Here is a 25,203-nt window from a genome sequence, read left to right as displayed (position 1 = left end):
GTGTGTGTGTGTGTGTGTGTGTGTGTGTGTGTGTGTGTGTGTGTGTGTTTCAGGTTATGTAAGGACAGGGTCCCTGTGTTTGGCTCAGAATCAGGACCGTTTCCTGTCTCTGAAGAGGCTGGCATCCAGACTCAAGTACGCTTTCTCATCTATTAATTAGTTAATTGTGTCTCCTACAGTATATTGACAGATAGCCGAACCATAAAAGGTGATATCAATGTGCTGTCATGGAAGTAAAGTGCTGCATGGAAGTCTCAAGCCCACCACACACCGTCTGCGACCGTGTGCGGCGCGGAGCGTTGCTGCGCGGCGCCGCCTGGAAAATAGAACTGTCTTCTATCGGCGCGCCGGGCGGCGCGGCGCGGCTCCGCGCGGCGGACGGAGCCGGTGTGCGTTAGGTTAATTGAAAATAATGGAGGCGGCTGTGCGCGCCGCCCGGCGCCGCGCGGGGGACGCAGCCGGTGTGTGTCGGGCTTTAGTTGGCATAAATTAATTTGTCACTGTGTTACATGCAGTACATGTCACTCTCTAATCTCTATGCATGGTTTACTAGTGGTGATGGTTTATACGAGTCACTTTTTTCCATGCTGCCTGCCTATGGACTTGATTCCTGTCCCCCCCCCCCCCCCCCCCCCCTGTCTTTCTCTATATCACGCTCCGTCTGTCTGTCTGTCTGTCTGTCTGTCTGTCTGTCTGTCTGTCTGTCTGTCTGTGTCTGTCTGTCTTTGTCTGTGTGTGTGTCTCTGTCTCTCTCTCTCTCTCTCTCTCTCTCTGTCTCTCCATTTGGTTCATTCTGCAGAGTAATGGGAATCAGTTGTAGTATCATTAAGCCTAAAGAGGTGGCTAAACTCCACCCTCTGGTTAACATCCATGACCTGGTGGGTGCGCTACACCTCCCTGGAGACGCAGTGGTTTCCCCACCGGACATCAACCACGCCTTGGCTGTCGCTGCTGCTAAACAAGGCCGGTATTGCCACTAGAATCACAGTTGGAATACAGCTGGATTCCAAATGATTGCTGTGCTAAAAAAAGATTCAGTTCTAAAAGTGGTCATATGACCCCAAAAATACACACAATAAATGATACAATCAATCAAAATTCCATTTCGCAACATTTGTTATAATGACACAATTCAACAATGTATCCTTGTGCTTGTTTCCTAATATGTCTTATTATATTCAAAGCAGATTTGCCCATTTCACAGGCTAAAGTCAAAGCAAGAGAACTTGAAAATATAATTTGAATTATTATAATTTTTTGTCATATTGAAGAACAGGATTAATTGCTTAGTAATTTGAATTATAGTCATATTCAATATATCCATATTCAGTTTTCTACAATAACCTTGTAAGGAGCAGTGCCTAGTGCTTACTGCTTATGAACCTCCTCCCATTCTGTCTCTAGGCGTCCAGCTGTTGGAGAGAACCACTGTCCAGCAGGTCTTGGTGGACAGGGGACATGTCACAGCAGTGGAGACAGACAGAGGAGCCATTGAGTGTGAATACTTTGTCAACTGTGCCGGACAGGTGAACAAATATGTTGGCTAGAGATGACTGAGCGGATGGATGGATGGATGGATGGATGCACGCATGATTGGATGAAAGGTGGCTAGGTAGGTGGATATGGATGGATGGGTAGGACTATGTAAAAGCATGTAATGGATGGATGGGTAGGACTAGGTAAAAGCATGTAATGGATGGATGGGTAGGTGGGATTGATTCTTCCTTTGTCCAGCAGTTGATGTCTCTACTAGTCATATCTTATGCAATCACTATTAGGGTTCCCCAATTAGCGGCCCGCGGAGTGCCCCCTTGTGGCCCAGATATAAATGGCATTAAATTGGGGTCAGTAGCCTCTGCATGTCAAACTGGGGGTCCTTTTCAAATGGGGTCTTGCCCTGAACATTCATTTCAAGGTAAGACCTCGACCTTGCGCGTGCCGACTCGGCCCCCAGCCTGGTACCGTAGTCAAAATATGGCCCTTGAGGAAAATGTATTGGGGAACCCTGAGACTATACCAACAGAGTTGCTTTGTCTGGAAAAGTCCTTCTGTGGCCGGCGTTCAAAGTAATGTAACTGCTAACCTCCACTGGTGTAGATACCCACTTGGGAATACAAGGCCCAAGTTAGCTTAATGGCTAGATAATTCTTTTTTAAGGTATAGGCCGACCGGTTTGATCCGACCCATAAGGAGGGATTGATGTCTTCTTTTATCTAGAGCTTGTAGATCTGCTGTGTTTTATAATGATAATTTCAGTTGGTTAAAATACAGCCAGGAAGAAAAGCACAGAGGCCTGCCTGTAGACTGCAAGTAATATGACCCTTTGTGTCAGGGCCCTAAAATTAGCTACGGCCAGCCTTGGCAGAAACACTGTCCAGTGCTGTATGGTCGGAGCAAGTCCAATACTTGCAGGATGCACAATCTCCCATGCTTTCTTATCCCATGGCAGTAATATTTACTGTATTACTTTAGTAGTTCTACTTAGAAAGATCTTTCATAGAATCGGTAGAGGCAGCGGTGGCCGAACGGTTTGCGGAGCGGTCTTGATATCGGAAGGTCGCTAGTTCGTATCCCCGGACCGGCACGTTGAAATTACCACCGCTGTGCCCTTGGACAAGGCATTGAACCTCTACCATGAAATGTTCTATGAGCAGGGCCTGGCTGTAAACAAGTTCTTGAGCTTAGTCCAGTTACCCTGGGTAAACATAGTACCTTTCCTTTCCTTAGTCCAGTTACCCTGGGTAAACATAGTACCTTTCCTTTCCTTTCGTGTATTGCTCACATGAACAGAGTGTGCAGAGCTTTGAATGACGAAGGAAAGAAGTAATCCTCATGTAATAATATATTGCTGACCAGCTAGAATATCCCTGCTTATCATTGGTTAATCTCATGTAACATTGCCTTATTTAGCGGAGGACTGGGTATAAGTGGGCGAAATACTCGGGTCTATTCAGCTTAATATTGCAACCTCCATGGACGCTTAAATGCTTTAATAAATCTTGCTAAAACGAGTTAATGTCTATTGTCATCTTATACTTGGATTAATTCCACATCACAGTGTAGGCTAATTTCTCATTTTGGCAGTTCTCAGATTTAATACATTTAATGAACAAGAAAAGCGGTTGCTCCTGCACTGTACTCAAAGACGCTGTACCTACGTGTGTGGGGGCCAGGGGGAGAGAACAAAAGAAAAGAACAACTTTTATTAAGTAAAAAGCACAATCAGCGCCGGGATTTCTTCAAAATAGAAGCTCGGTGCCTGGAAGATATGGCCGCTTTTACTCTGTAAAGCCCCCCCTTCCGTTCCGGGAAAAAAAAATGAAGAAAAAAATCTGAATATTCTTCTCTCGTTTGATATCATTGAAAATAGCGCTGTGTACACGTTGCTAGGACGTGTAGTGTACACACGTCCTAGCAACCCGTCGGTTGGATTGATTATAACGTTCCCACACGTCGTACGGTTTGAACCAGTTGTCAGGTTTTCTCAGTAGTAAACTCCTATCCTCCTGTCAACCGCCCTCCTCCTCCCAGCAATGAGCAGCAGCATGGAATCCTCCCTCGTTTGAGTAAGGATGCGCTGTGATTAGCCACAATGACCAGTGCACTTGTGCAAGACGTGCTGTGATTGGCCAGTAGTAGCTACTTTGAGTGGCAGTCAGTGGGAAATGCTCTCGCCACAGAATTTACTAGTATTCTGCCATAATAATCATTCTGTGAGGCCCCAGCTGTTGGTACGCAGAAGCGCTTCCCGGCGCTTGATTGACAGCGCATAATTAATTTTGATGACGCATGCGCACTGGCGCACCACTTATGTGCAGCCCTGGTTATAATAATGCCGGTGCCATGCTATCAGTGGGCCTCTGTGTGTGCTTACTTGAAGACTACCGTGACTATAAGACTAGTATATTGTATTGAAGAGACAATTCATGCTTTCTCTCTCTCTCGCTCTTCCTCTCATTTCTGTTTAAATTCCTCACTCCTTCACCATCTCTCTTAGTTCCGCTTCTATATTTCTGTTTGTGATCCGGTGATCTGGGCTCTAACGTAGTGTATATGTGTGTATGTGTGTGTTCACTTTACAGTGGGCTTATGAACTGGGCCAGGCCAGTGAGACGAAGGTCTCGGTTCCTCTGCATGGCTGTGAACATTTCTACCTGCTCACCAAACCACTTCAGGACCCCCTGCCACCCAACACGCCAGGTCAGCTCGCACAACAAAACGCCCCCCTTGAAAATCTTTTCAGACAGCCACGACACATGACGACAGATGGCAACTTGATTTTCAAAGATGATCTTTTCGTTGTGCAACATGATTATCATTGATGATTTTCAGATCACACTTGCCGTAGCACTTGCCCTAGCCTCGACGACCTTGCATACAAAGGCTGAATTATGTAATTTAGATGGCATATTATGTAGATTTAGCGTTCTATAGTCTATACTTAAAGTTTCATTGTACAGATATTCTACTGTTAGATAAGTTGATGTAACTGTTGTTAAAGGACAATTCCAACAAGTGGCAAAATATGTTCAGCGATTTCTTTAATATTATTATTCACTATAGCCCTACCGGGCCCCAGGAAATGACATCTGGCCACAAAAGATCACGGGATCTATTGAATGTGAAGGGCGAGGTGACAAACGGACATCTTGAGCCTATGACAAGTATGGCAGCCCCCTGGTAGTCAGTTGTTCTACTGCGCCCAGATGTAATTGCCTGGGGTCTAGTAGGACTATAGTAAATTATAATGAAGAAATCAGCGTGATATTTTGTAAAAAAATATACATATTTAGTCACTTGTTCGAATGCCCCCGCCCCCTGTCAAAAGTTAAAACGGAAAAAAGCAGTAAATGCAAAAAAAGAAAAAAAATCATCTTTTACTTTCTCCGATAACAACCTAAAACTTAAAGGACAACTTTAGTTTTTTTCAACCAAGGCTCATGTTTTAGGTTGTTATTAGAGAAACTAAAAGATGGGTGTTAATTTTCTTTCATTTGCTGCTTTCTTTTGTTTTAGGGATTTTAGCAGTTTTTGACAGGGGGGCGGGGGCATTCGAGCATGGGGCTATATATGTATTTTTTTACAAAATTTGATGGCGATTTATTATTTTATTATTTACTATAGTCCTACTAGACCACAAGAAATTACATCTGGCCACAAAAGATCACGGAATCTACTGAATGTGTCAAACTGACATATTGAGCCATATACACACACAGTATAAGCCTTCCCCCAGTATAGGTCTCCTTCACATTCAGATCCTGTGATCTTCTGTGGCCTGGGGTTTATTAGGACTAGAGTAAATAATAAATAAAGAATCACCATAACATTTTGTAAAAAAAAATACATATTTAGCCCCATGCTCGAATGCCCCCGCCCCCCTGTCAAAAACTGCTAAAATCCCTAAAACGAAAGAAAGCAGCAAATGAAAAGAAATTAACACTCATCTTTTAGTTTCTCTAATAACAACCTAAAACATGAGCCTTGGTTGAAAAAAACTAAAGTTGTCCTTTAAGCTTACTTACGGTATGATCCTTGATGACTATAGATGTATTACCATGCAGTGTGTTGTTCTTACTTACTGTAAATCGCTCTGGATTAAGAGCGTCTGCTAAAATGCCTTATTGTAATTGTACATTTTCTCTCTCAACAGCTGTGATGGATATGGATGGGAGGATCTACGCCAGGCCGTGGCAAGGAGGCCTGCTGTCTGGGGGCTTCGAGAAGAACCCTAAACCCATCTTCACAGAGGGACGGAACCAGCAGGACGTGCAGAACCAGCAGGAGGACTGGGACCACTTTGGTATGGACCGGGCGGCGCCGGGGCCATGATTCATGAAACACAGCATTACGGGGCTGTATCCACAGAAAAGCTCTTTCAGCATGTGCCTTTCTGCCATACATTTGTGGTATTTCTTCTGTGCGAGCACACACACACACACACACACACACACACACACACACACACACACACACACACACACACACACACACACACACACACACACACACACACACACACAAGCTTTATGTGGACACCACCCTTAAATTATTATGTTTCTTCTCCAAGCCAAGTCTATGGCATTTTTAATAGTTTTAATAATTTGTTTAGATGTAAATCATGTCATTTGTGATGAGCACGGAATGTGATGTATGATGATAGGAGCGCCCCTCACTTCACACGAGTGTGATTTATATTTGTAAGTGTAATAGAATGTACTGGTACTGTATGTTAAAGCCATGTAGGAGAACTGGTGACTACCAAAGTATTGGGTATTAATATTAGTATTAAGTATTAATCGGTATATTAGGGTCCAAAGTACCAGGGGTCATGATGGACTCATTCACACCACTTTTATCAGCTTCCCCGACATTGCCAGTTATTTTACTTGAAGATCACCGCATTGGGGTTTCGGTACCCAGCATTACATTGGCTGTCTGGGTCATTGTCTGGGCGAGAAGTGAGATAGCCTCTGTCTTCACCCGTCCCGCTCTCCATTAACCCGACTCCGCCAGATTGCGGCAGTATTGAGTTCACGAGTTCCCTCCTCTTGCCTCTCTCTCTCTCTCAAGCAGAAACAATGACAAGAATCTGTCAGAAATCTGATATTTCGAGTTGTAGTCCTGTTAGGTTGTGTTTACATTTGCGCTGTGGCACAGCGTTGATCCCGCCCTCCTCTAACGACCGCATATCGCTCCGGTCTGATTTGGACCTGGAGTACATCGTCTCTGCCCCGAGAGAGTCCAGACACTACCTTCTGGCAGAATTCAAATGTTGTCCAGCAGGGGGAGTGGTTTCACCAGGCTAGCTCTCTATCCCACCTACCCATAAGTTACGCAGACATGGGCTGACATCACTCATGCATGTCCGGTCCATGTATTAGCATGTCTGCCGATTTGTGCCGACGTTGGGCATGTCCTGTCCATATATGCACATATCTGCATGCCTGTCTCTGTGAGAACACCTATTTGTTCCTCTGACGCTCATTATTAGATCTCCAGTCGAGTCATCCAACCTGCAGTGTACTGCCAAACTGCACCAGTGAATATTTTCTTCCATCCGCAACAAAACCGTATTTTGGGCGTATATACCGGTGGTCTTTTGACAGATACGATGACTCCAAGGTCCTAAGCAGACCATCTTGGATTGTTATTATAGGAGAACAGAACAAATCTAAAGGAGAGGACGATAGAACAAAAACATGTTGTTTGAGCCGAAAGGGATCCCCTGTGTCCTGCGCGACCTGGCATGTCTACTTCTAGGGGGACTGCCTCTGGCCGTGTTTAACCTGGGTAAGATCCGACCATACCAGAGGGGCTTTTTCTGCGACGACGACAGCATCAGGTACCCTTTCCACGACAGCACCATCACCTCCACGGTGCTTTACACGCTGTCCTTCATCCTGCCTATTGCCTGCGTGATCTTTGGGGAGTGGCTTCACCTGAAACGCATCAAATCCAAGTCCTCTTTCAGATTCAGCAACTATGTCGCCTGTGTTTACAAAGCCGCCGGTACTTTCCTCTTCGGTGCCGCGGTGAGCCAGTCACTGACCGACACAGCCAAGTATTCCATCGGTCGTCTCAGGCCGCATTTCCTGGACGTGTGCAAACCGGACTGGAACCTCATCGACTGCACGGCGGGGAGGTACGTCGAGGACTACACGTGTTCCGGAGACGCCGGAATGGTCCACCAGGGCAGGTTATCCTTTTACTCTGGTCACTCCTCTTTCTCCATGTACGGCATGCTGTTCCTGGCTCTGTACCTTCAGGCCAGACTGCAGTGCGGCTGGGCCAACAGGCTCCTTCGTCCTACCGTTCAGTCTGTCCTGATCGCCGTGTCGGTGTACACGGGACTCTCCAGGGTGTCCGATCATAAACATCACCCGAGCGACGTGGCCATGGGACTGCTGCAGGGTGCTCTCATGGCCATTCTGGTGGTATGTTTTGTATCGGGCTTTTTCAAGAACCCGAGTGGAACCACAGATGGAGGTCGATACAACCCTTCCGGAGACCCCCGCAAATAATAACTAGCCTCTGTAATATATTTTGTATATATACTTTGAATGGACACACTCACAGTGGCTATAGCGTATGTGATGTAAATATTCTTTCTTTTATTTATTTATTAAGATTTATTTTTGACTTTTCTTGATAGTATCAAGTTCAGACTGACAGGAAAGAGGGAGAGAGAGAGAGAAGGGGAGAGACACGCAGCAAAGGTCGTCATGAACGGGACTCGAACTTGCGACGCGCTGTCAGGCCAGAGCATATGTGGCATGCGCCTGGACCACTAGGCCAGCGAGCTCCCCTTCATAGTCTTTCTTTAAAATCCACATAAGCTATTTGAATGTCTGTAAAAAAAAAAAAGGAATAAGTTAACATGGTGGCGCGCTATGAGCTTGTAGATCTGCTTTGTAACATAATGCTTAGTTATAACACCAAAAGGGGTTCCCGTCCAGAATGGGTTAAATGTGGGTACAGACTTACCAACCCTTCATCATGAGGTGAAGTATATATATGGTCCAAATATGTACTGTGAGTGTCCGAATCAACCCTTCATGAAGTGGTCCAAATATGTACTGTAAAGGCCTATTCATAGTTTGGTTTTTCGGTGGTGAGGTGACCACCGCTCCAGTGGTGAGGTGACCACCGAAGCGGTGGTTTGTATGTCGCCAATGTTGTGGTTGGATGAGCGGCGGTGAGTAAAAACAGAGAGAAGGGCTGGGGAGAGTGGTGGTTTGCTCTTCACCGCGGCTCAGTGACGTCATGTTGTAGTCGCGGTGGTCACCTCACCACCGGAAATCCAGACTATGAAAGGGCCTTAAGTGTCCTAATCAACCCTTCATGAAGTGGTCTAATCAACCCTTCAGGTCCTCACCTGTCCTGAAGTGATTGACAAGTATTCAGGGGTTAAAGGTTATCCTCTACCTGCTGAGCCAGTCTAAAGACTTTATTTCCCACCAAAGAGTTGAACCACTTCTGGGAAGGAAACCTTCTTTGTCCTTTTCCTTTTCCTGGAGTCGGCAACTCCACATGAATTGCTGATCAAGACCATTTTAAGTTAATTGCACTGCTAGGACTCAACGGATTAGTTGGAATTTTATATGTCGATTGGGTCCAATGTTAATGATGCATTTGCGTTATGCATTGATATCAAACTATGTGGAAAATGGTGCTGCTCAATAATCCCTGGAAAGATGTAACGAGAGAGACAAATACGCTCACTCGCCCAGTCCATATATGGGCATATTTGCCCATTTTGCCGATTTGTGCTGACATTGGGCATGTCCTGCCCAAATATGTGTGTGTCCGCCTCCACGAGAGACTATTTAATGCAACGATAATGATTGGATATTGGCATTTGGCGCATAAGATCGTTTGTCGATGTACTAAGATATCTTGAGAAAGAGAGCAGAAAGAATATACAAGTATGGCAAACATGTTTGAGGCGAAAGCCATCCACTTTATTCTGCTGGACCTGGCGTGTCTAATTCTAGGGGGTCTGCCTTTCGCCGTGTTCAGCCTGGGTAAGATCCGACCCTACCGGAGGGGCTTTTTCTGCGGCGACGACAGCATCAGGTACCCTTTCCGCGACAGCACCATCACCACCTCGGTGCTCACCACGGTGGGCCTGACCCTGCCTATTGCCGTCATGATCTTCGGGGAGTGCCTTTCGGTCTACCTGAAACGCATCAAACCCAAGTCCTGTTTCGGCAGCTGCTATGTCGCCCGTGTTTACCGAACCGTCGGTACTTTCCTCTTCGGTGCCGCGGTGAGCCAGTCACTGACCGACATAGCCAAGTACTCCATCGGTCGTCTCAGGCCGCATTTCCTGGACGTGTGCAAACCGGACTGGAACCTCATCGACTGCACGGCGGGGAGGTACGTCGAGGACTACACGTGTTCCGGAGACGCCAGAATGGTCCACGAGGGCAGGTTATCCTTTTACTCTGGTCACTCCTCTTTCTCCATGTACGGCATGCTGTTCCTGGCTCTGTACCTTCAGGCCAGACTGCAGTGCGGCTGGGCCAACAGGCTCCTTCGACCTACCGTTCAGTTTGTCCTGATCGCTGTGTCGGTGTACACGGGACTCTCCAGGGTGTCCGATCATAAACATCACCCGACCGATGTGGCCGTCGGACTGCTGCAGGGTGCTCTCATGGCCATTCTGGTGGTATGTTTTGTGTCGGACTTCTTTGAAAAGCGCGTGGAACCACAGGAGGAGGTCGACGACATCCCCGATACAACCCTTCATAATATTGTCTGACAGAAATGATGTCTTATCGCGGGACAAGTGTTAAAAAGCTGGGGGCTGGATCCGCACGCTATCCGCTATTGACGGGAATTTCAATTCCATGGTTTCGTCGCTCCCTCATACTAGATTGGACACGAGCCTATACCGTCGGAACGATGATGCAAGTCTGAAATGCACGCCCCACCCAATTTATGCCCATATTTGGAGTTCTGTGTCAAGGTATGCCAAAATTAGGCTAGTCTATGACATCGGTACTATATCACACAACATATTGATAAAGCTCCATATATGGGTACTACTCTCCAATATATGGACTACCGTGATGACACCATGGTACTCCATAAATAGAGTTTCATCAATATCTTTGGAGATCCGCTCTTCCGACCGACTTCCCACTTGGTTCGTCGCTCCTCAGGGATGCTTTGGCCTGAGTTTGAAGTCTGGTCTGTCCCGTCCATATATGGCCATGCCGATATTGTGCCTTCAATAATATTCTGTGCGTAACACTGGAATTTCACTCCCATCCACTTGCGTGGAGTTGCTCACCCAGCGCATATATACTCCCCCCCCTTCTTCCGGGTTGGAAAAGTGGTGGGCTCTGAACCATTTTGGGGCCTAAAACATCATCAGAATTGCATTCATGAACGCGTGGCGGTACGTCGCGCGTTCATGTTTTAACCCATTCTGACCTGAGATCAGATTCCAAAAATGTCTTCTACGTCAGTCGCTCTTCGATTTTTCAAAAATAGCAGACCTACAAGCTCGTAGCGCGCCAAACGGTGGCGCGCTATGAGCTTGTGAGCATCATGACGCACAACAGCTTTAATGCACACAGTCATGAACCCATTGTCACGTGTGGGTTACATAAAAACATAGTAAAACGTAAGAAGAGAAATCACACCTGTGTGAATTGAGGGGTGCTCTTATCATCATTCATCGTCATAGAATCATCTCATTCCGGCCCACACTCAAAACTTGCCATTCATTCTCAATGGCATTCAATGTTTGTGTTTGCTCAAACACTCAAAAGTGGCCATTCATTGTCAGTGGCATTCAATGTCTGTGTTTAGGACGATGTTTGTGTTTACACCCTCAAAGCTCAGTGGCCAGCACAGTGGCCTTGTGGTTAGAGTGTCCGCCCTGAGACTGGGAGGTCGGGGTTCGATCCCCGGCCGGGTCATACCAAAGACTCTAAATAATGGGACCCAGTGCCTCCCTGCTTGACACTCGGCATCAAGGGTTGGATTGGGGGTGGGAAGTGAGGACGCTGGCGTCGACTGTCCGCCGCTTCACCTCCCAATGTATGAATGAATGAACCATTGTAAAGCGCTTTGAGCACTTGGAAAAGCGCTATAAAAATGCAATTCATTATTATTATTATTATTATTAAAGCTGGACAGCTTGTGCCCCTCAAAAACAGGGTGCCACTTTCTGCCCATGGAAAGTATGCTGTAAATAGCAGCATCTCACTAGTCTCTATACTTGGTAGACCTGATTCAAGCATGCAAACCATGGTCCCCTTACCGCACCTCTATACCTCCAGGTTGAATGAGAGATTTTTCCAAGAGACAAACACTACAGCACACTGAGACACAAATAAAATTGATGTAATGAAAGAATATAATAAAATGGTACAATCGCGCTGGGCCCGATGGGGGGACGGGGGGGGGACGGACACTGCAGAGAGAAGCCTACATGATGCTGTTGTCCTCCCCACTTGTAGCAGGAGGTTAAAAGTTACAGTACCTGCCTACGTTTTTTTTTACTTGGAAATAATGGACAGACAATACTTTTTTTTTAAAACATGTTCATTATGTTTCTTATTGACAAAAAGTATTTGTACAACAATTATTCACATATATTTTCCCCCTCAAACACACAAATGGCAGGACATACAGTATATTGAAATACAATCTTTAAAGAAATAACAATTATCAATAGGATATGTCCAATGTCCATGAATACAAAAAACAGAACAAAAAGACAAAAGGAGATGAGAAATAGGCAAATATATCATGTAACGGCAGGATACAACACTATTTGTTTTGTTTTTCTTCTTACAAATTATTTGATCGGCCCAAAACATTGCAATTATTTTCATGATTTGTCACGATCCGAGTTGGCTTTGTCCGCGGCGTAACCGTCTTTAAATAAATGCTTTTTGAAAAGCCTATGGAGAAAATGAATGGAGAGTCATTTCCTGGGCCACTCGTCGTTCTGAAAGGGGGCGGGACTGCAACGCTCTATAGCGACAACGCAAACGTATTTTTACGTGAATTTGTTGCGCACGTGCTCGTTTCGTGCACAGACTCACCCCAGGCCTGGATACTGTTTTGCTTTTTTTCTTTACCCTTGCATCGTCTTTAGAAGACCTACTGTAGCAGAACCTCTCGTTGATCCAGGCAACAACGTGTGCGTTCCTCGCTTTCTGTTTTGAAAGGCCCTTTTTTGCCATCGCCATGAAAAAAAAGATGATATGTAGCCTATGTGCACATGCGTGTCATGAATCATAACCGTAATGGCACGTCAGCATGTACTGTATTTGCAAACGTAATAAAATAATAATTGTGTGTGTGTGTGTGTGTGTGTGTGTGTGTGTGTGCGTGTGTGTGTGTGTGCGTGTGTGTGTGTGCGTGCGTGTGTGTGTGTGCGTGTGTGTGCGTGTGTGTGTGCGTGTGCGTGCGCGTGTTTGTGCGCGTGCGTGCGTGTGTCCTGCAGAGCCCATGCTGAGTGCTTTGCTGAGGAGGATGCCCAGTCTGGAGACGGCAGAGATTCACCAGCTCGTCAACTGTCCCGAGTCGTTCACCCCAGACATGCGCTGTCTGATGGGCGAGACGCCGGGCATCCATGGCTACTACGTCCTGGCGGGGATGAACTCCTCTGGCCTGGCCTTCGCCGGTGGAGCTGGAAAGTGAGAATGAATTGGGGCTTCTTGGTTCTCTCTGGCTTTCGCTTTTGTTTTTGTTTGTCTTTGGGTTATATGACCAAACTAAGCAACCCTCCTATCTTTTTGAGTGGTGCAAACGGCAAACACTCCTATAGACAGCTGTGTGTGTGTGTGTGTGTCTGTTTCCGTCCCTGTCAGAGCACGGAAGTAGCATATTGTCACCACCAAGTGTCACTGTTGTGCAGCCTAACACACAGACAGAGGCCAAGGAGGAGAGCTTGCACAGTACAGTACAGTACAGTACAGTACAGTACAGTACAGTACCACTCACTTCAGACGGGTCTGATTTTTCCTCCTTTTCTGGGTGGGTTGTTCTGTGCTCATTTGACAATTAAAACCTGTTTTCCAGTCAGAATCCAGAGAAGACACTGTGGCAACAAATTTAATATTGTATTTGTCACCAGGTACCTGGCAGAGTGGATGACCTTTGGCTACCCCACGGCCAACGTGTGGCCGCTGGACATCAAGCGCTTCGGGAACCTGCAGAGCAGTCGCACCTTCCTCAGACACCGGGTCATGGAGGTCATGCGTGAGTGACTGCGACCTTTGACCTTTGTCTTCTGCTGTCATTTTGCAAGACCTCCGTGCGGGTTTAACCCATTTAGAGTCGTCGTAAAAAATAAAAAATAAAGAATATAATATATTCTTTCAGATGATTTTTTTTTTTTTTAATTGTAAAAAATGCGGCACAAATCTTTGAATATATTATATTAAAAGATTTGTGCCGCATTTTTTACGATTTTTCAAAAATAGCAGACCTACAAGCTCGTAGCACGCCACTCGGTGACGCGCTATGAGCTTGTAGTATAACATAATGCTTAGTTAAAACACCAAAAGGGGTTCCCGTCCAGAATGGGTTAATATTGGACTAAATGACTATGTCAAAATGTAGATATGCTTTGCCAAAGGGACTTTTGTTGTGGCAGATTTTATTTGTTGGGAAAGAAGAGAGTACTCTGTATAAATCTGAGTTGTAATATAATTAATTTCATGTAATGTAAACATGCTGTAAATGCATGAAGTATGAAATGTAAACATGCTGTAAATGCAATTGTGAAATGGTGTCTTATAAAACCCATGAGGGTTGGGCACATTGTGTGCAGGACACGGAAATAAATAAACAATCAATCAAAATCAATCAAAAATATTGGAAGTCATACTGCCATTTCCCTTTATTTGTGTACATTGATATAATCTTTGTTTTTATATATCTATCCTATCAAATGTATGTATAGACAAATCTATATCAATCTATCCATCAGTCGATCTATATCAAGTCGATAGATAGATAGATAGATACCTTTGTTGATACTATGATTCTATTGACAATGTATCCATCAACGAATGCAGATTGCATATGTTTATTTGGATATACAGTACATGGTGTATACGTCCATGTTTACAAAGTGGTGCAGGCGGTGTCTTTGACTCTTACTTCTCTCCCTTCGCCTCAGCCCTGCTCTATGAGCTGAAGGTTCCTCGCTGGGACTTCCAGACGGGCCGTCAGCTGAGGACCAGTCCGCTGTACGACAGGCTGGACATGCAGGGAGCCCGCTGGATGGAGAAGCATGGCTTTGAGAGGGCCAAGTACTTTGTCCCTGCTGGGAAAGGTAAGGTAACACAGATTACAGTAACGCTTACTGTACAGGAGCGCTTACTGTACATGTTGCACTGAGAAGAAAAACAAATCACAGTTGTGTGAAGTGGTGAGGCACACGAAACCATGTCTTCGTTCATCAGGAAGCCACACAGGAATGGCTTCCAACTGGACGATGCACTCAGAGCCCTCTCCGGGAGGACCGTCCTACGCATCCAGTGCCCGGCAAAAATATTATCACTAATGCTAATTGTTAACATTATTTAATGTCATTAGTAAATATTATTTACGGTTGTCTGCCCAAGGATAATTTGCACATTTTTATTAATTTACTCTGGGGTTTGTGGCTTCAACCAGCCAAAATTCTCACATGTCACCCCCCTTCTCCGCTTCCTCCATGGGCTCAACAAAACTCTGATGCTGGCATTCAAAGCAACCGAAGGTATGGCTCCCCCATACCTAGCAAGTCTGATCGCACCCTATACAAACCCTCCCGAGCGCTCAGATCAGATCAGCCGACGCAGGGAAGCTGCAAGTCCCCTCGCTAAAAACGCCGGGACAAACGCTCCACACGTCCCAAACTCTTCTCCCTTCTGGCTCCAAAACTATGGAATGCACTTCCCATTACAGTCAGAACTACAGATTCACTCCCATAGTCTTCCGCCGCAGTCTGAAAACGCACCTCTTCAGACTCCATGTTAGCCGGTAGCACCTTCCGTAGTACTTGCCCTATAGCCTCGACCTCCTACAGGCGTATGCAAAGGCTCAACTTATGTAACTTAGACAGCATTTTATGTAGACTTAGATGGCAGTTTATGTAGACTCGTATAGCATTGTATGTAAACATAGCACTATATAGTTTATATATGCATAGGTTCATTTTATAAATATTCCACTATTACATTCTTAGCTTACGTATGATTCATGATAACTACTTTGTATGTATAATGTATTTGCCATGCTTTTTGTTCTTGCTTAATGTAAGTCGCTTTGGATTAAGAGCCTCTGCTAAATGCCTAAATTGTAAATTGTTGCTGAGTCAGTTCAAAAAGGGATCGAGTCCATCATGGCGAGTGCAAAGCTATTGTAATAATGAGGCTGTCTTGTCTTACTCTTACTGTATATGTACCACTCACTTATAACAAAGATGCTGAAATCACCAAACGTAACTCGACTAGGATGTATGGCAGTACCCTAAACAGAGACTGTAACCGTAATGTATTCCCCCGTCTACCACGTTCAAAAGCTGATAGAATGCATGACAAATGGCAGAAAGCTACTTTTAAGACTGACTGTCCTGAAAGCACGGACTTCATTGTGTGTGTGTGTGTGTGTGTGTGTGTGTGTGTGTGTGTGTGTGTGTGTGTGTGTGTGTGTGTGTGTGTGTGTGTGTGTGTGTGTGTGTGTGCGCGCGCGCACTGTGTGTGATTTTAGATCTGCTCTCCTTGGACCAGAGTAAGACCTTCTACAAGCCTGACTGGTTTGACATTGTGGGGGCAGAGGTGAAGTGTTGCAAGGAGGCCGTGTGCATCATCGACATGTCCTCCTTCACCAAGTTTGAACTGACTGTGAGTGAAACTGTGAAACACTTGTTCTTCCAACAGTATGAGCATGATCTATATATACTTGGTTGCATGCCGGCGTCGGTAAACACGACACTTGTAGATCTGCCATTTTCTGTGCATGACTGGAGTTGATTCCTGTACACACTGTTTATCATAAACACAACATCCACATTGCAGTCGCATGTTGAGGGGGACCTCTCTAGTGGGCATTGCCCACCTCCAAAGCAGTGTTGTTTTGGGAAGCAAATTTCAGTTTTAGTTTTAGACATAGGGCTCTATTTTCATCAGCGCTAAACCCCTAATCCCTAAAAAAAAAAAAGCAAAGAAGTTTATGGATAAGGCGTTTAGCGTTGACGAAAATGGAGCCCATAGTCTCTTGAATAGCTTTCATTTATTTTAGTCACATTTTAGTCACCTGGAATGTTTTAGTGTTTAGTCTAGTTTTAGTCGACTAAATGTCATACGATTCTAGTCGACTAAATCTATTAATCTACAGTTTAGTCGACTGAAATGTATTTTGACGCCGTCATAATGACTGATTTTACACTTGCTGAAAATAGCCGATCTACAAGCTCACAACACGTTGCGTTGTGAGCTTGTAGATCGCCTATTTTCAGCATGCAACCAAAGTGTAAAATGTCTTATACTGGATCTCTTGTCCACTAGTCCCTTCCTAACATTTTAGTCTAGTTTTTATTTGTTGACAAAATTGTCAGTATATTTAGTTTTAGTAATCATAGCTTAGTTTCCATTTAGTTTTCCTCAGTGGAAATAGGTAGTCGACGGACATTTCTTGTCATACTTTTCACTTTTGTCCATAGAGGGTGTCACAAACGTTGTTCAAACTATCTATTTACCGCGGCTGCACCGCCCTGGCCAGGCAACCCAGCCTGGTGGACATCTGCGCTTATACAAGGAGCTCACTTTTGTAGTTATACTTTTTGCAACTGACGGTGAAAGTGAATGTAAAAGAATTTAGCCGTGCTGCTCGGATGCCAGATTTGTCTTCGTTTGAAAGGCTGAAGCCAGGGGAAGTCTGAGGGCCGCAGTGTTGTGGTCCTCATTCTCTGTCCCTGTTTTTTTTTTTTTTACTCAAGTCCACAGGAGACCAGGCACTGGAAGTGTTGCAGAACCTCTGCTCCAATGACCTGGACGTCCCCGTGGGACACATCGTGCACACAGGCATGCTCAACGAGAGGGGAGGCTACGAGAACGACTGCAGCGTCGTCCGGGTCAGCAAGAACAGGTCCGACACCCCAAAACAAGGAGTTCCTCTGTTGCAACCTTTTCTATTTTGTGTTTTTCCCCGAAAACCTTCATCTTTCCTTGTCTTGTTTATTTCTTCTTCTTCTTCTTCTTCTTCGGCAGCTTCTTCATCATCTCTCCCACAGACCAGCAGGTCCACTGTTGGTCCTGGATCAAACGACACATGCCCAATGACCCACAGCTCCACCTAGAGGACGTTAGCTGGAAGTACACTGGTTAGCACAAAACATTGTTTATATACCGAAGCACACAGAACCGACATTACTCGTGTTACTAGTTGAGCGTAAAGCTGCATTACTAATTGTGCAGCACAAACTAACTCTAGAGTAAAACCCTCTCCACTCTGTAGCTCTAAATCTGATTGGTCCCCGTGCTATGGACGTACTGGCTGAGCTGTCCTATGTCTCCATGACTCCCGACCACTTCCCCTCCATGTTCTGCAAGGTAAGAACTATGGACTACTCCGTGATGTAAATAGGTTTTCAGTGTAATGACTCCCGGGATGCAGGGATGGTCTTTTAGATGAGCCCCAGGGACATTTTATGAGTCCCACTTCAGCGACGTTAGGAGTCATATTTTGTCATTTTTACAAATTGCAGCATTTTAACTCCCATTTCATTTTGTATGGTTATAATGTGGTTATATTCATGTAGAAAACAGAAGAAGAAATGATAATAATTATAACTAAAGCTAGTGTGTGTATAATGTTTTACTGTACAGTACAATAGTGCATCCCTGGATGCAGAGGTCCTTGTTTTATTGCGTCCCTTAACTATAAACTAACTATAAACACCCTATTTTAAATTATCTTAATATATTACTACTACTACTATTCATTGTCATTGTTCATTGTTTATGTAAGCTGTAAAAAAGTGTCCCGTAAGTCCATATGGGCTGGGCTTCTTCGGAAGCATGACACTTGAATAAAGAATCAATCAATCACTACTACTACTACTATACTACTACTAATATTATTACTACTACTACTACTAATAGTAGTTTTGGTAGCCAGTGTTGCTCAGCCTTTGTGTTTCTTATCAACAGGAGATGAGTGTGGGCTATGCTAATGGTATCAGAGTGATGAGTATGACTCATACAGGAGAACCTGGCTTCATGCTCTACATCCCTATAGAGGTGGGTCACTCACATACAGTACACTGGACAGGACAGGACAGGACGCATGCGGTATTTAGGAATGTCCCCAGAGCCTGTCGATATTTTTCTCTCTGCCTCCGTCTCTCTCGCTCTTTTGTCTCCCGCCTCATTCTTTCTTTTCTCTCAATGTTTCTCTTTCTGTTTCTCTCTCTCCGACTCTTGTCCGTCTGTCTCTTCATATCTATGCTCGTCTCTCTCTCTCTCTCTCTCTCTCTCTTTGTCTATCCCCTTTATATCTTACACTTATATTATTATATATCACTGTATCGCAGTGTTGTTTTTGGCAGCAAATTTCTATTTTAGTTTAGTCATAAGTCTTTGGAATGAAACTTCATTTAGTTTTAGTCACATTGTAGTCACCTGGAATGTTTTAGTGTTTAGTCTAGTTTTAGTCGACTAAATGTCATAAGATTTTAGTTCGACTAAATGTACAGGTGATTTAGTCGACTAAAATGTGTTTAGGTGGGCCTTGATGCTGTCGTAATGGATGATTTTACACTTGCTGAAAATAGCCGATCTACAAGCTCTCGTTGTGGGCTTGTAGAATGTAGATCTGCTATTTTCAGCATTCAACCAAGTTGTAAAATGACTTATACTGGATCTCTTGTCCACTATAGTCCCTTCCTAACATTTTAGTCTAGTTTTTATTTGTTGACGAAATTGTCAGTATATTTAGTTTCCATTTAGTTTTCGTCAGTGAAAAAAGGTAGTCGACGAACATTTTTCGTCTTAGTTTTAGTCGACAAAAAAAACAACACTGCTCAGTGTATCGTTGTCTTTGCAATTGCTCCCCAACAGTACGCCCTACACGTGTACAACGAGGTGATGTCTGTGGGACAGAAGTATGGCATCCGTAACTCTGGTTACTACGCCCTGCGGAGTCTCCGCATCGAGAGGTTCTTCGCCTTCTGGGGTCAAGACCTGGACGCCTTCACCACCCCGCTGGAGTGTGGACGAGAGTTCAGGGTCAAGTTTGACAAGGTCTGTCGAGAACTCTGATACTGCTGCTGGCATCTAATTAGTTCTGATACTGCTCTGGCATCCCATTAGTTCTGATACTGCTCTGGCATCTAATTAGTTCTGATACTGCTCTGGCATCTAATTAGTTCTGATACTGCTGCTGGCATCTAATTAGTTCTGATACGGCTGGCATCTAATTAGTTCTGATACTGCTCTGGCATTTAATTAGTTCTGATACTGCTCTGGCATCTAATTAGTTCTGATACTGCTGCTGGCATCTAATTAGTTCTGATACTGCTCTGGCATCTAATTAGTTCTGATACGGCTGGCATCTAATTAGTTCTGATACTGCTCTGGCATCTAATTAGTTCTGATACTGCTGCTGGCATCTAATTAGTTCTGATACTGCTCTGGCATCTAATTAGTTCTGATACGGCTGGCATCTAATTAGTTCTGATACGGCTGGCATCTAATTAGTTCTGATACGGCTGGCATCCCATTAGTTCTGATACTGCTCTGGCATCCCATTAGTTCTGATACTGCTGGCATCTAATTAGTTCTGATACGGCTGGCATCTAATTAGTTCTGATACGGCTGGCATCTAATTAGTTCTGATACTGCTGGCATCTAATTAGTTCTGATACTGCTGGCATCTAATTAGTTCTGATACGGCTGGCATCCCATTAGTTCTGATACTGCTCTGGCATCCCATTAGTTCTGATACTGCTCTGGCATCTAATTAGTTCTGATACGGCTGGCATCTAATTAGTTCTGATACGGCTGGCATCCCATTAGTTCTGATACTGCTGGCATCTAATTAGTTCTGATACTGCTCTGGCATCTAATTAGTTCTGATACGGCTGGCATCTAATTAGTTCTGATACGGCTGGCATCTAATTAGTTCTGATACGGCTGGCATCCCATTAGTTCTGATACTGCTCTGGCATCTAATTAGTTCTGATACGGCTGGCATCCCATTAGTTCTGATACAGCTGGCATCTAATTAGTTCTGATACTGCTGGCATCTAATTAGTTCTGATACTGCTGGCATCTAATTAGTTCTGATACTGCTGGCATCTAATTAGTTCTGATACTGCTGGCATCTAATTAGTTCTGATACTGCTGGCATCTAATTAGTTCTGATACTGCTGGCATCTAATTAGTTCTGATACTGCTGGCATCTAATTAGTTCTGATACTGCTCTGGCATCTAATTAGTTCTGATACTGCTGGCATCCCATTAGTTCTGATACTGCTGGCATCTAATTAGTTCTGATACTGCTGGCATCTAATTAGTTCTGATACTGCTGGCATCTAATTAGTTCTGATACTGCTGGCATCTAATTAGTTCTGATACTGCTGGCATCTAATTAGTTCTGATACAGCTGGCATCTAATTAGTTCTGATACTGGTTATGATAGGTCAGAAATTCCGACCGGTTAAGAGATCATTATGTCTGAAGCAGAATCACACGTTGCAGTATGTTCAAATTATATTTGAACTTCCACTTCTTTTCTGTACATTAGTAGTTTGTATAATGGCTCGTTTGTGGTAAATTAGACCATTGTAACAGCATTTTGCAGAACATGAAGACATTAGACTGTACATTAGACATTAAACAATAACCAAAGCTTACATTGAGGTAGATAACTGTAAGTAAGGTGCATGTTACAGTATGCACGGTGTGTGGATTTGAAGTTTGAACTAAAGATAACTTGATATTGCCATAATCGACTAGAATAAGGGATAATATACACAGCCACGTGGTCATTATTGAGAAATAAACCCTGACGGGGTGATTGACGCAGAAACCCGCAGAGGGGACCCCGGTCTGTATATGAAGTATTAGGGTTCAAGACAAGTGGCCAATAAGGATGTCATTGCGTCCGAGAATATATAGAATATATCCCATTAGATTCTATAGTCAAGACGTTGTGAATGAGCCGATTGTGAGGCTCTGTTCCTCCCTCCCTCCCATCAGGACACAGACTTCGTGGGTCGGGAGGCCCTGTTGGCGCAGCGCCAGAACGGGGTGTTCCGTCGCTTCGCCATGATGGTGCTGGAGGACCACGACACGGAGCTGGACCTGTGGCCCTGGTGGGGCGAGCCCATCTACCGCAACGGCCAGCTGGCGGGCAACACCACCAGCAGCGCCTACAGCTACACCCTGGAGCGCCACGTGTGCCTGGGCTTCATATCGCTGCCGCCGGGCCCCGACGGGGTCCCCACGCCCATCACGCCCGACTTCATCAACCGCGGGGAGTACGAGGTGGACATCGCGGGCCAGCGGTACCCGGCCAAGGCCAAGCTGTATCCGTTCAGCTCCATGTTCGTCCAGCAGAAGCGTCGCAAGGACGACCTGGAGCTCAGCAACTTCCAGGGGAAGTGAAGAGGAGGGCATTCTGCAGACAGTCCGCTCCTCTCACCGTCGCACTGCACTTAATTTTATCGTCTCTTTCTCAAGTTTCCCTTTGAATCCTTCATTGCTCAGTGCACAACATGTTGTCACCACCACTAGGCCTCCAGCAAATGCAGCAATGCACAATCACCCATGTCCCACAACAACTTAACTGCCACAGGGCTGCTTCCCATTTTTTGAGGGGCCTATGCACAGCTTTGTGTCTGTCTGTACGAGCACGGAAGGTGCTCAGCTGATTGGCTGAGCACGGAATGTGATGTATGATGATGTATGATCATAAGAGCGCCCCTCACTTCGCACAAGTGTGATTATTATTTTTCTCTTCTAAGTGCAATATTTAAATTCTCCTGCTGTGTCTGTTACTGTAAAAAATAAATCTATGTTGACACCTTTTTTTAAACTTTATCTAGCGGTGGGTATTTCTGCTGGCTCCTGGAAGCTATACCTGTTGGCTACTGGGGGCTGCCTAGAACAACCAACATTATGTTGGCTACTGGAGGCTGCCTAGAACAACCAACATTATGTTGGCTACTGGGGGCTGCCTAGAACAACCAACATTATGTTGGCTACTGGGGGCTGCCTACAACAACCAACATGTTGGCTACTGGGGGCTGCCTACAACAACCAACATGTTGGCTACTGGAGGCTGCCTACAACAACCAACATTATGTTGGCTACTGGAGACTGCCTACAACAACCAACATTATGTTGGCTACTGGGGGCTGCCTACAACAACCAACATTATGTTGGCTACTGGAGACTGCCTACAACAACCAACATTACGTTGGCTCCTGGGGGCTGCCTACAACAACCAACATTATGTTGGCTACTGGGGGCTGCCTACAACAACCAACATTATGTTGGCTACTGGAGGCTGCCTACAACAACCAACATTATGTTGGCTACTGGGGGCTGCCTACAACAACCAACATTATGTTGGCTACTGGGGGTGGGGGCTGCCTACAACAACCAACATTATGTTGGCTACTGGAGGCTGCCTACAACAACCAACATTATGTTGGCTACTGGAGGCTGCCTACAACAACCAACATTATGTTGGCTACTGGAGGCTGCCTACAACAACCAACATTATGTTGGCTACTGGAGGCTGCCTACAACAACCAACATTATGTTGGCTACTGGGGGCTGCCAAGAGTCTCTGTATCCTATACTGTTGGTCACTGAGCAGCTTGACGGAAGGATTTGAAGATCTAAGTGCCTTGCCCAAGGGCATCTTCACAGTAATCCCTGAGGAGATTCAAACCTGTGATCCTCTCTTGTCCCAAGTCAATGTCTCCAACCTCAACGCTTCTATATTGGTCTGAGGAAACGTTCCACTGACCGCGCGGCGCCACACAATTCATCATTACAACATACAGCTTGTTTCTGCCCTCGAGGGGGAACGTCGGATCACCAACATCTCTCAATCTTCCATCTTGTCACTCTGTTAAATGTACTAGTATGAAGGTTGTTGTAAAGTAAATAATCCTCATTATTTATGTTTTGTGATGGTTCAGTTTGAGGGAGATTTGCACTGTTGACTGAGTCCACAACATGGGGTATGTTGTGCACGTGTGTGTGTGTGTGTGCGTGTGTGCGTGTGCGTGTGTGTGCGTACACATGTGCTATATAGCACTTGAGTTTCATGTACTGTATCTTTCTTGGCCATGGAGTATGGCAGTATGACTGTGGTGTTGTCGCTGGCATTGCTGTCGTATTCTGTCCCAGAGTCAAGATATAAAGAAGTGGGAGATGTTCATCAACAGGTGATTAAAGGGAAGAATTTTTGTATAGCAAATATACAAAATCACCTGTCAAGAACCACATGTTTTTCTTTATAAACATTATCATTATTATTTTACCTTATACTGTATCATCTGCAGGCATCCAGAAGTTCCAGATGAGCTAGCCAGTCTCAGTAACGCCACAGATCCATTCGGTTGGATAGTTTTGATCATTTCATTTTTTTTTCAATAGGATTAGAACAGTACATTGGTTTGATGTTGCTTTTATTAAATGTAGATTAATGAGCTGCCAACCAACCAGAATATAATTCATATAGACAAAGATATGCAGTGTCGGATGTTTCTCCACAATAACTAGAATGATGGAAAATATCCTTAAAGATATTCAATATTGTCATGACATGAAATGACAGCTTGATACCAAAAATATTGTTTTCATAATTAGGTATTCACAAAACTGCACAAGTCATACTCTTGACTTTTTTTTTTAAATGATTTGCAATCCAATTCAAGTGAGTTTAGTTATTGCATATATAGTATTATGGTTAAAACATTGAGAGCTTCTGCTCTGCTGTCTGCACTGCAGTCAGTGACGCTGTGTTGTGGGGTAGCTGTGGAAACCCCTGCCAATGTCGCTGTGCATGGCAGGCTGCATAGTGTCTGTCAGCCCAGGGGGGCCCTGGAATGTTGTCTAGCCCGGGGGCCCTTGGGAGGGTAAATGCGGCCCTGATTGCTTCTTTCTCAATTGGCAGCACAGTTGCTCTTGATTTCTTGACGCATTCATTCTCCTATAATAATCCTGTGAGCATACTGAAAAAAGGTCGGGTCTTGAATTGTAACACATGGTAATAGATTATATTTTAAATTAAATATATTTTTCCAGATTATCTCGTTAAATTATTTTGACAACACGATAATTATTTCGAAATATGTGTGCAGGAGAGGGCAGTTCTAGTTTTAGTTCCAAGGAAATAAACAATTTAGCTTGTCTTGATATTTGGGATTTGCAGTAACCAAGACTAGGTTGCAATCTCCTAATGGAGTTCACCTGCGTTCCTCCCCTATAAATGTTGAGGTTGTTTTCTGGCTGTCATACCCTCAAGACGTTGGATTCTTGTTTATTAATATTCAGCATTGTGGCTTTTCTTATTTTTCCGTTTACTGCCCAAGGCCATTAGCACCTCACCAATACTGCTGTGCGCCCTTCTCCCTGTTTAACTACTAGGTTGCAATCTTTGGCCATAATGTGTACGTTGTGTTTTTGCAAGCATCACTTCAGAAGATAATAAAATGTT

At 44.7% G+C, this 25,203-nt stretch overlaps 2 protein-coding genes, 1 long non-coding RNA gene and 1 pseudogene across 4 annotated transcripts in view; 3 read left to right on the top strand and 1 right to left on the bottom strand.

Annotated features, from left to right (window-relative positions):
* pdpr (pyruvate dehydrogenase phosphatase regulatory subunit) overlaps positions 1–22,779 on the top strand; it is a 27,451-nt gene extending 4,672 nt beyond the window's left edge. Inside the window, exons 4-18 of the mRNA XM_080767449.1 lie at positions 54–135; positions 800–963; positions 1,405–1,526; positions 4,083–4,200; positions 5,654–5,803; positions 12,974–13,166; positions 13,607–13,731; positions 14,657–14,812; positions 16,234–16,367; positions 17,462–17,610; positions 17,733–17,845; positions 17,980–18,074; positions 18,675–18,764; positions 19,584–19,766; positions 21,726–22,779. Coding sequence (XP_080623575.1) covers positions 54–135; positions 800–963; positions 1,405–1,526; positions 4,083–4,200; positions 5,654–5,803; positions 12,974–13,166; positions 13,607–13,731; positions 14,657–14,812; positions 16,234–16,367; positions 17,462–17,610; positions 17,733–17,845; positions 17,980–18,074; positions 18,675–18,764; positions 19,584–19,766; positions 21,726–22,133 — 2,282 coding nt within the window. The 3' untranslated portion in view covers positions 22,134–22,779. The remainder of the gene's footprint in view (positions 1–53; positions 136–799; positions 964–1,404; positions 1,527–4,082; positions 4,201–5,653; positions 5,804–12,973; positions 13,167–13,606; positions 13,732–14,656; positions 14,813–16,233; positions 16,368–17,461; positions 17,611–17,732; positions 17,846–17,979; positions 18,075–18,674; positions 18,765–19,583; positions 19,767–21,725) is intronic.
* Positions 7,194–8,031, top strand: LOC308314677 (phospholipid phosphatase 1-like; annotated as a pseudogene). The gene has a single exon. The product of its transcript is annotated as a phospholipid phosphatase 1-like (transcript).
* On the top strand, positions 9,440–10,267 carry LOC308314666 (phospholipid phosphatase 1-like; the record flags this gene model as incomplete). The annotated part of the gene is made up of 1 exon (XM_080762298.1): positions 9,440–10,267. The coding sequence occupies one exon, from the start codon at positions 9,440–9,442 to the stop codon at positions 10,265–10,267; it is 828 nt and encodes a 275-aa protein (XP_080618424.1).
* LOC308318084 lies at positions 22,472–25,203 on the bottom strand. The gene is made up of 2 exons (XR_013964324.1): positions 22,758–25,203; positions 22,472–22,608 (listed from the first exon to the last, which is right to left on the bottom strand). It is a non-coding gene; the product is annotated as an uncharacterized lncRNA (long non-coding RNA).

Source organism: Protomyctophum bolini (genome assembly GCF_963924005.1).
Source record: "Protomyctophum bolini genome assembly, chromosome: 1".
NCBI classification, from domain to species: Eukaryota; Metazoa; Chordata; class Actinopteri; order Myctophiformes; family Myctophidae; genus Protomyctophum; species Protomyctophum bolini.
Note: the sequence above shows the minus strand (reverse complement) of the source record. Positions and strands in the feature narration are given on the sequence as shown.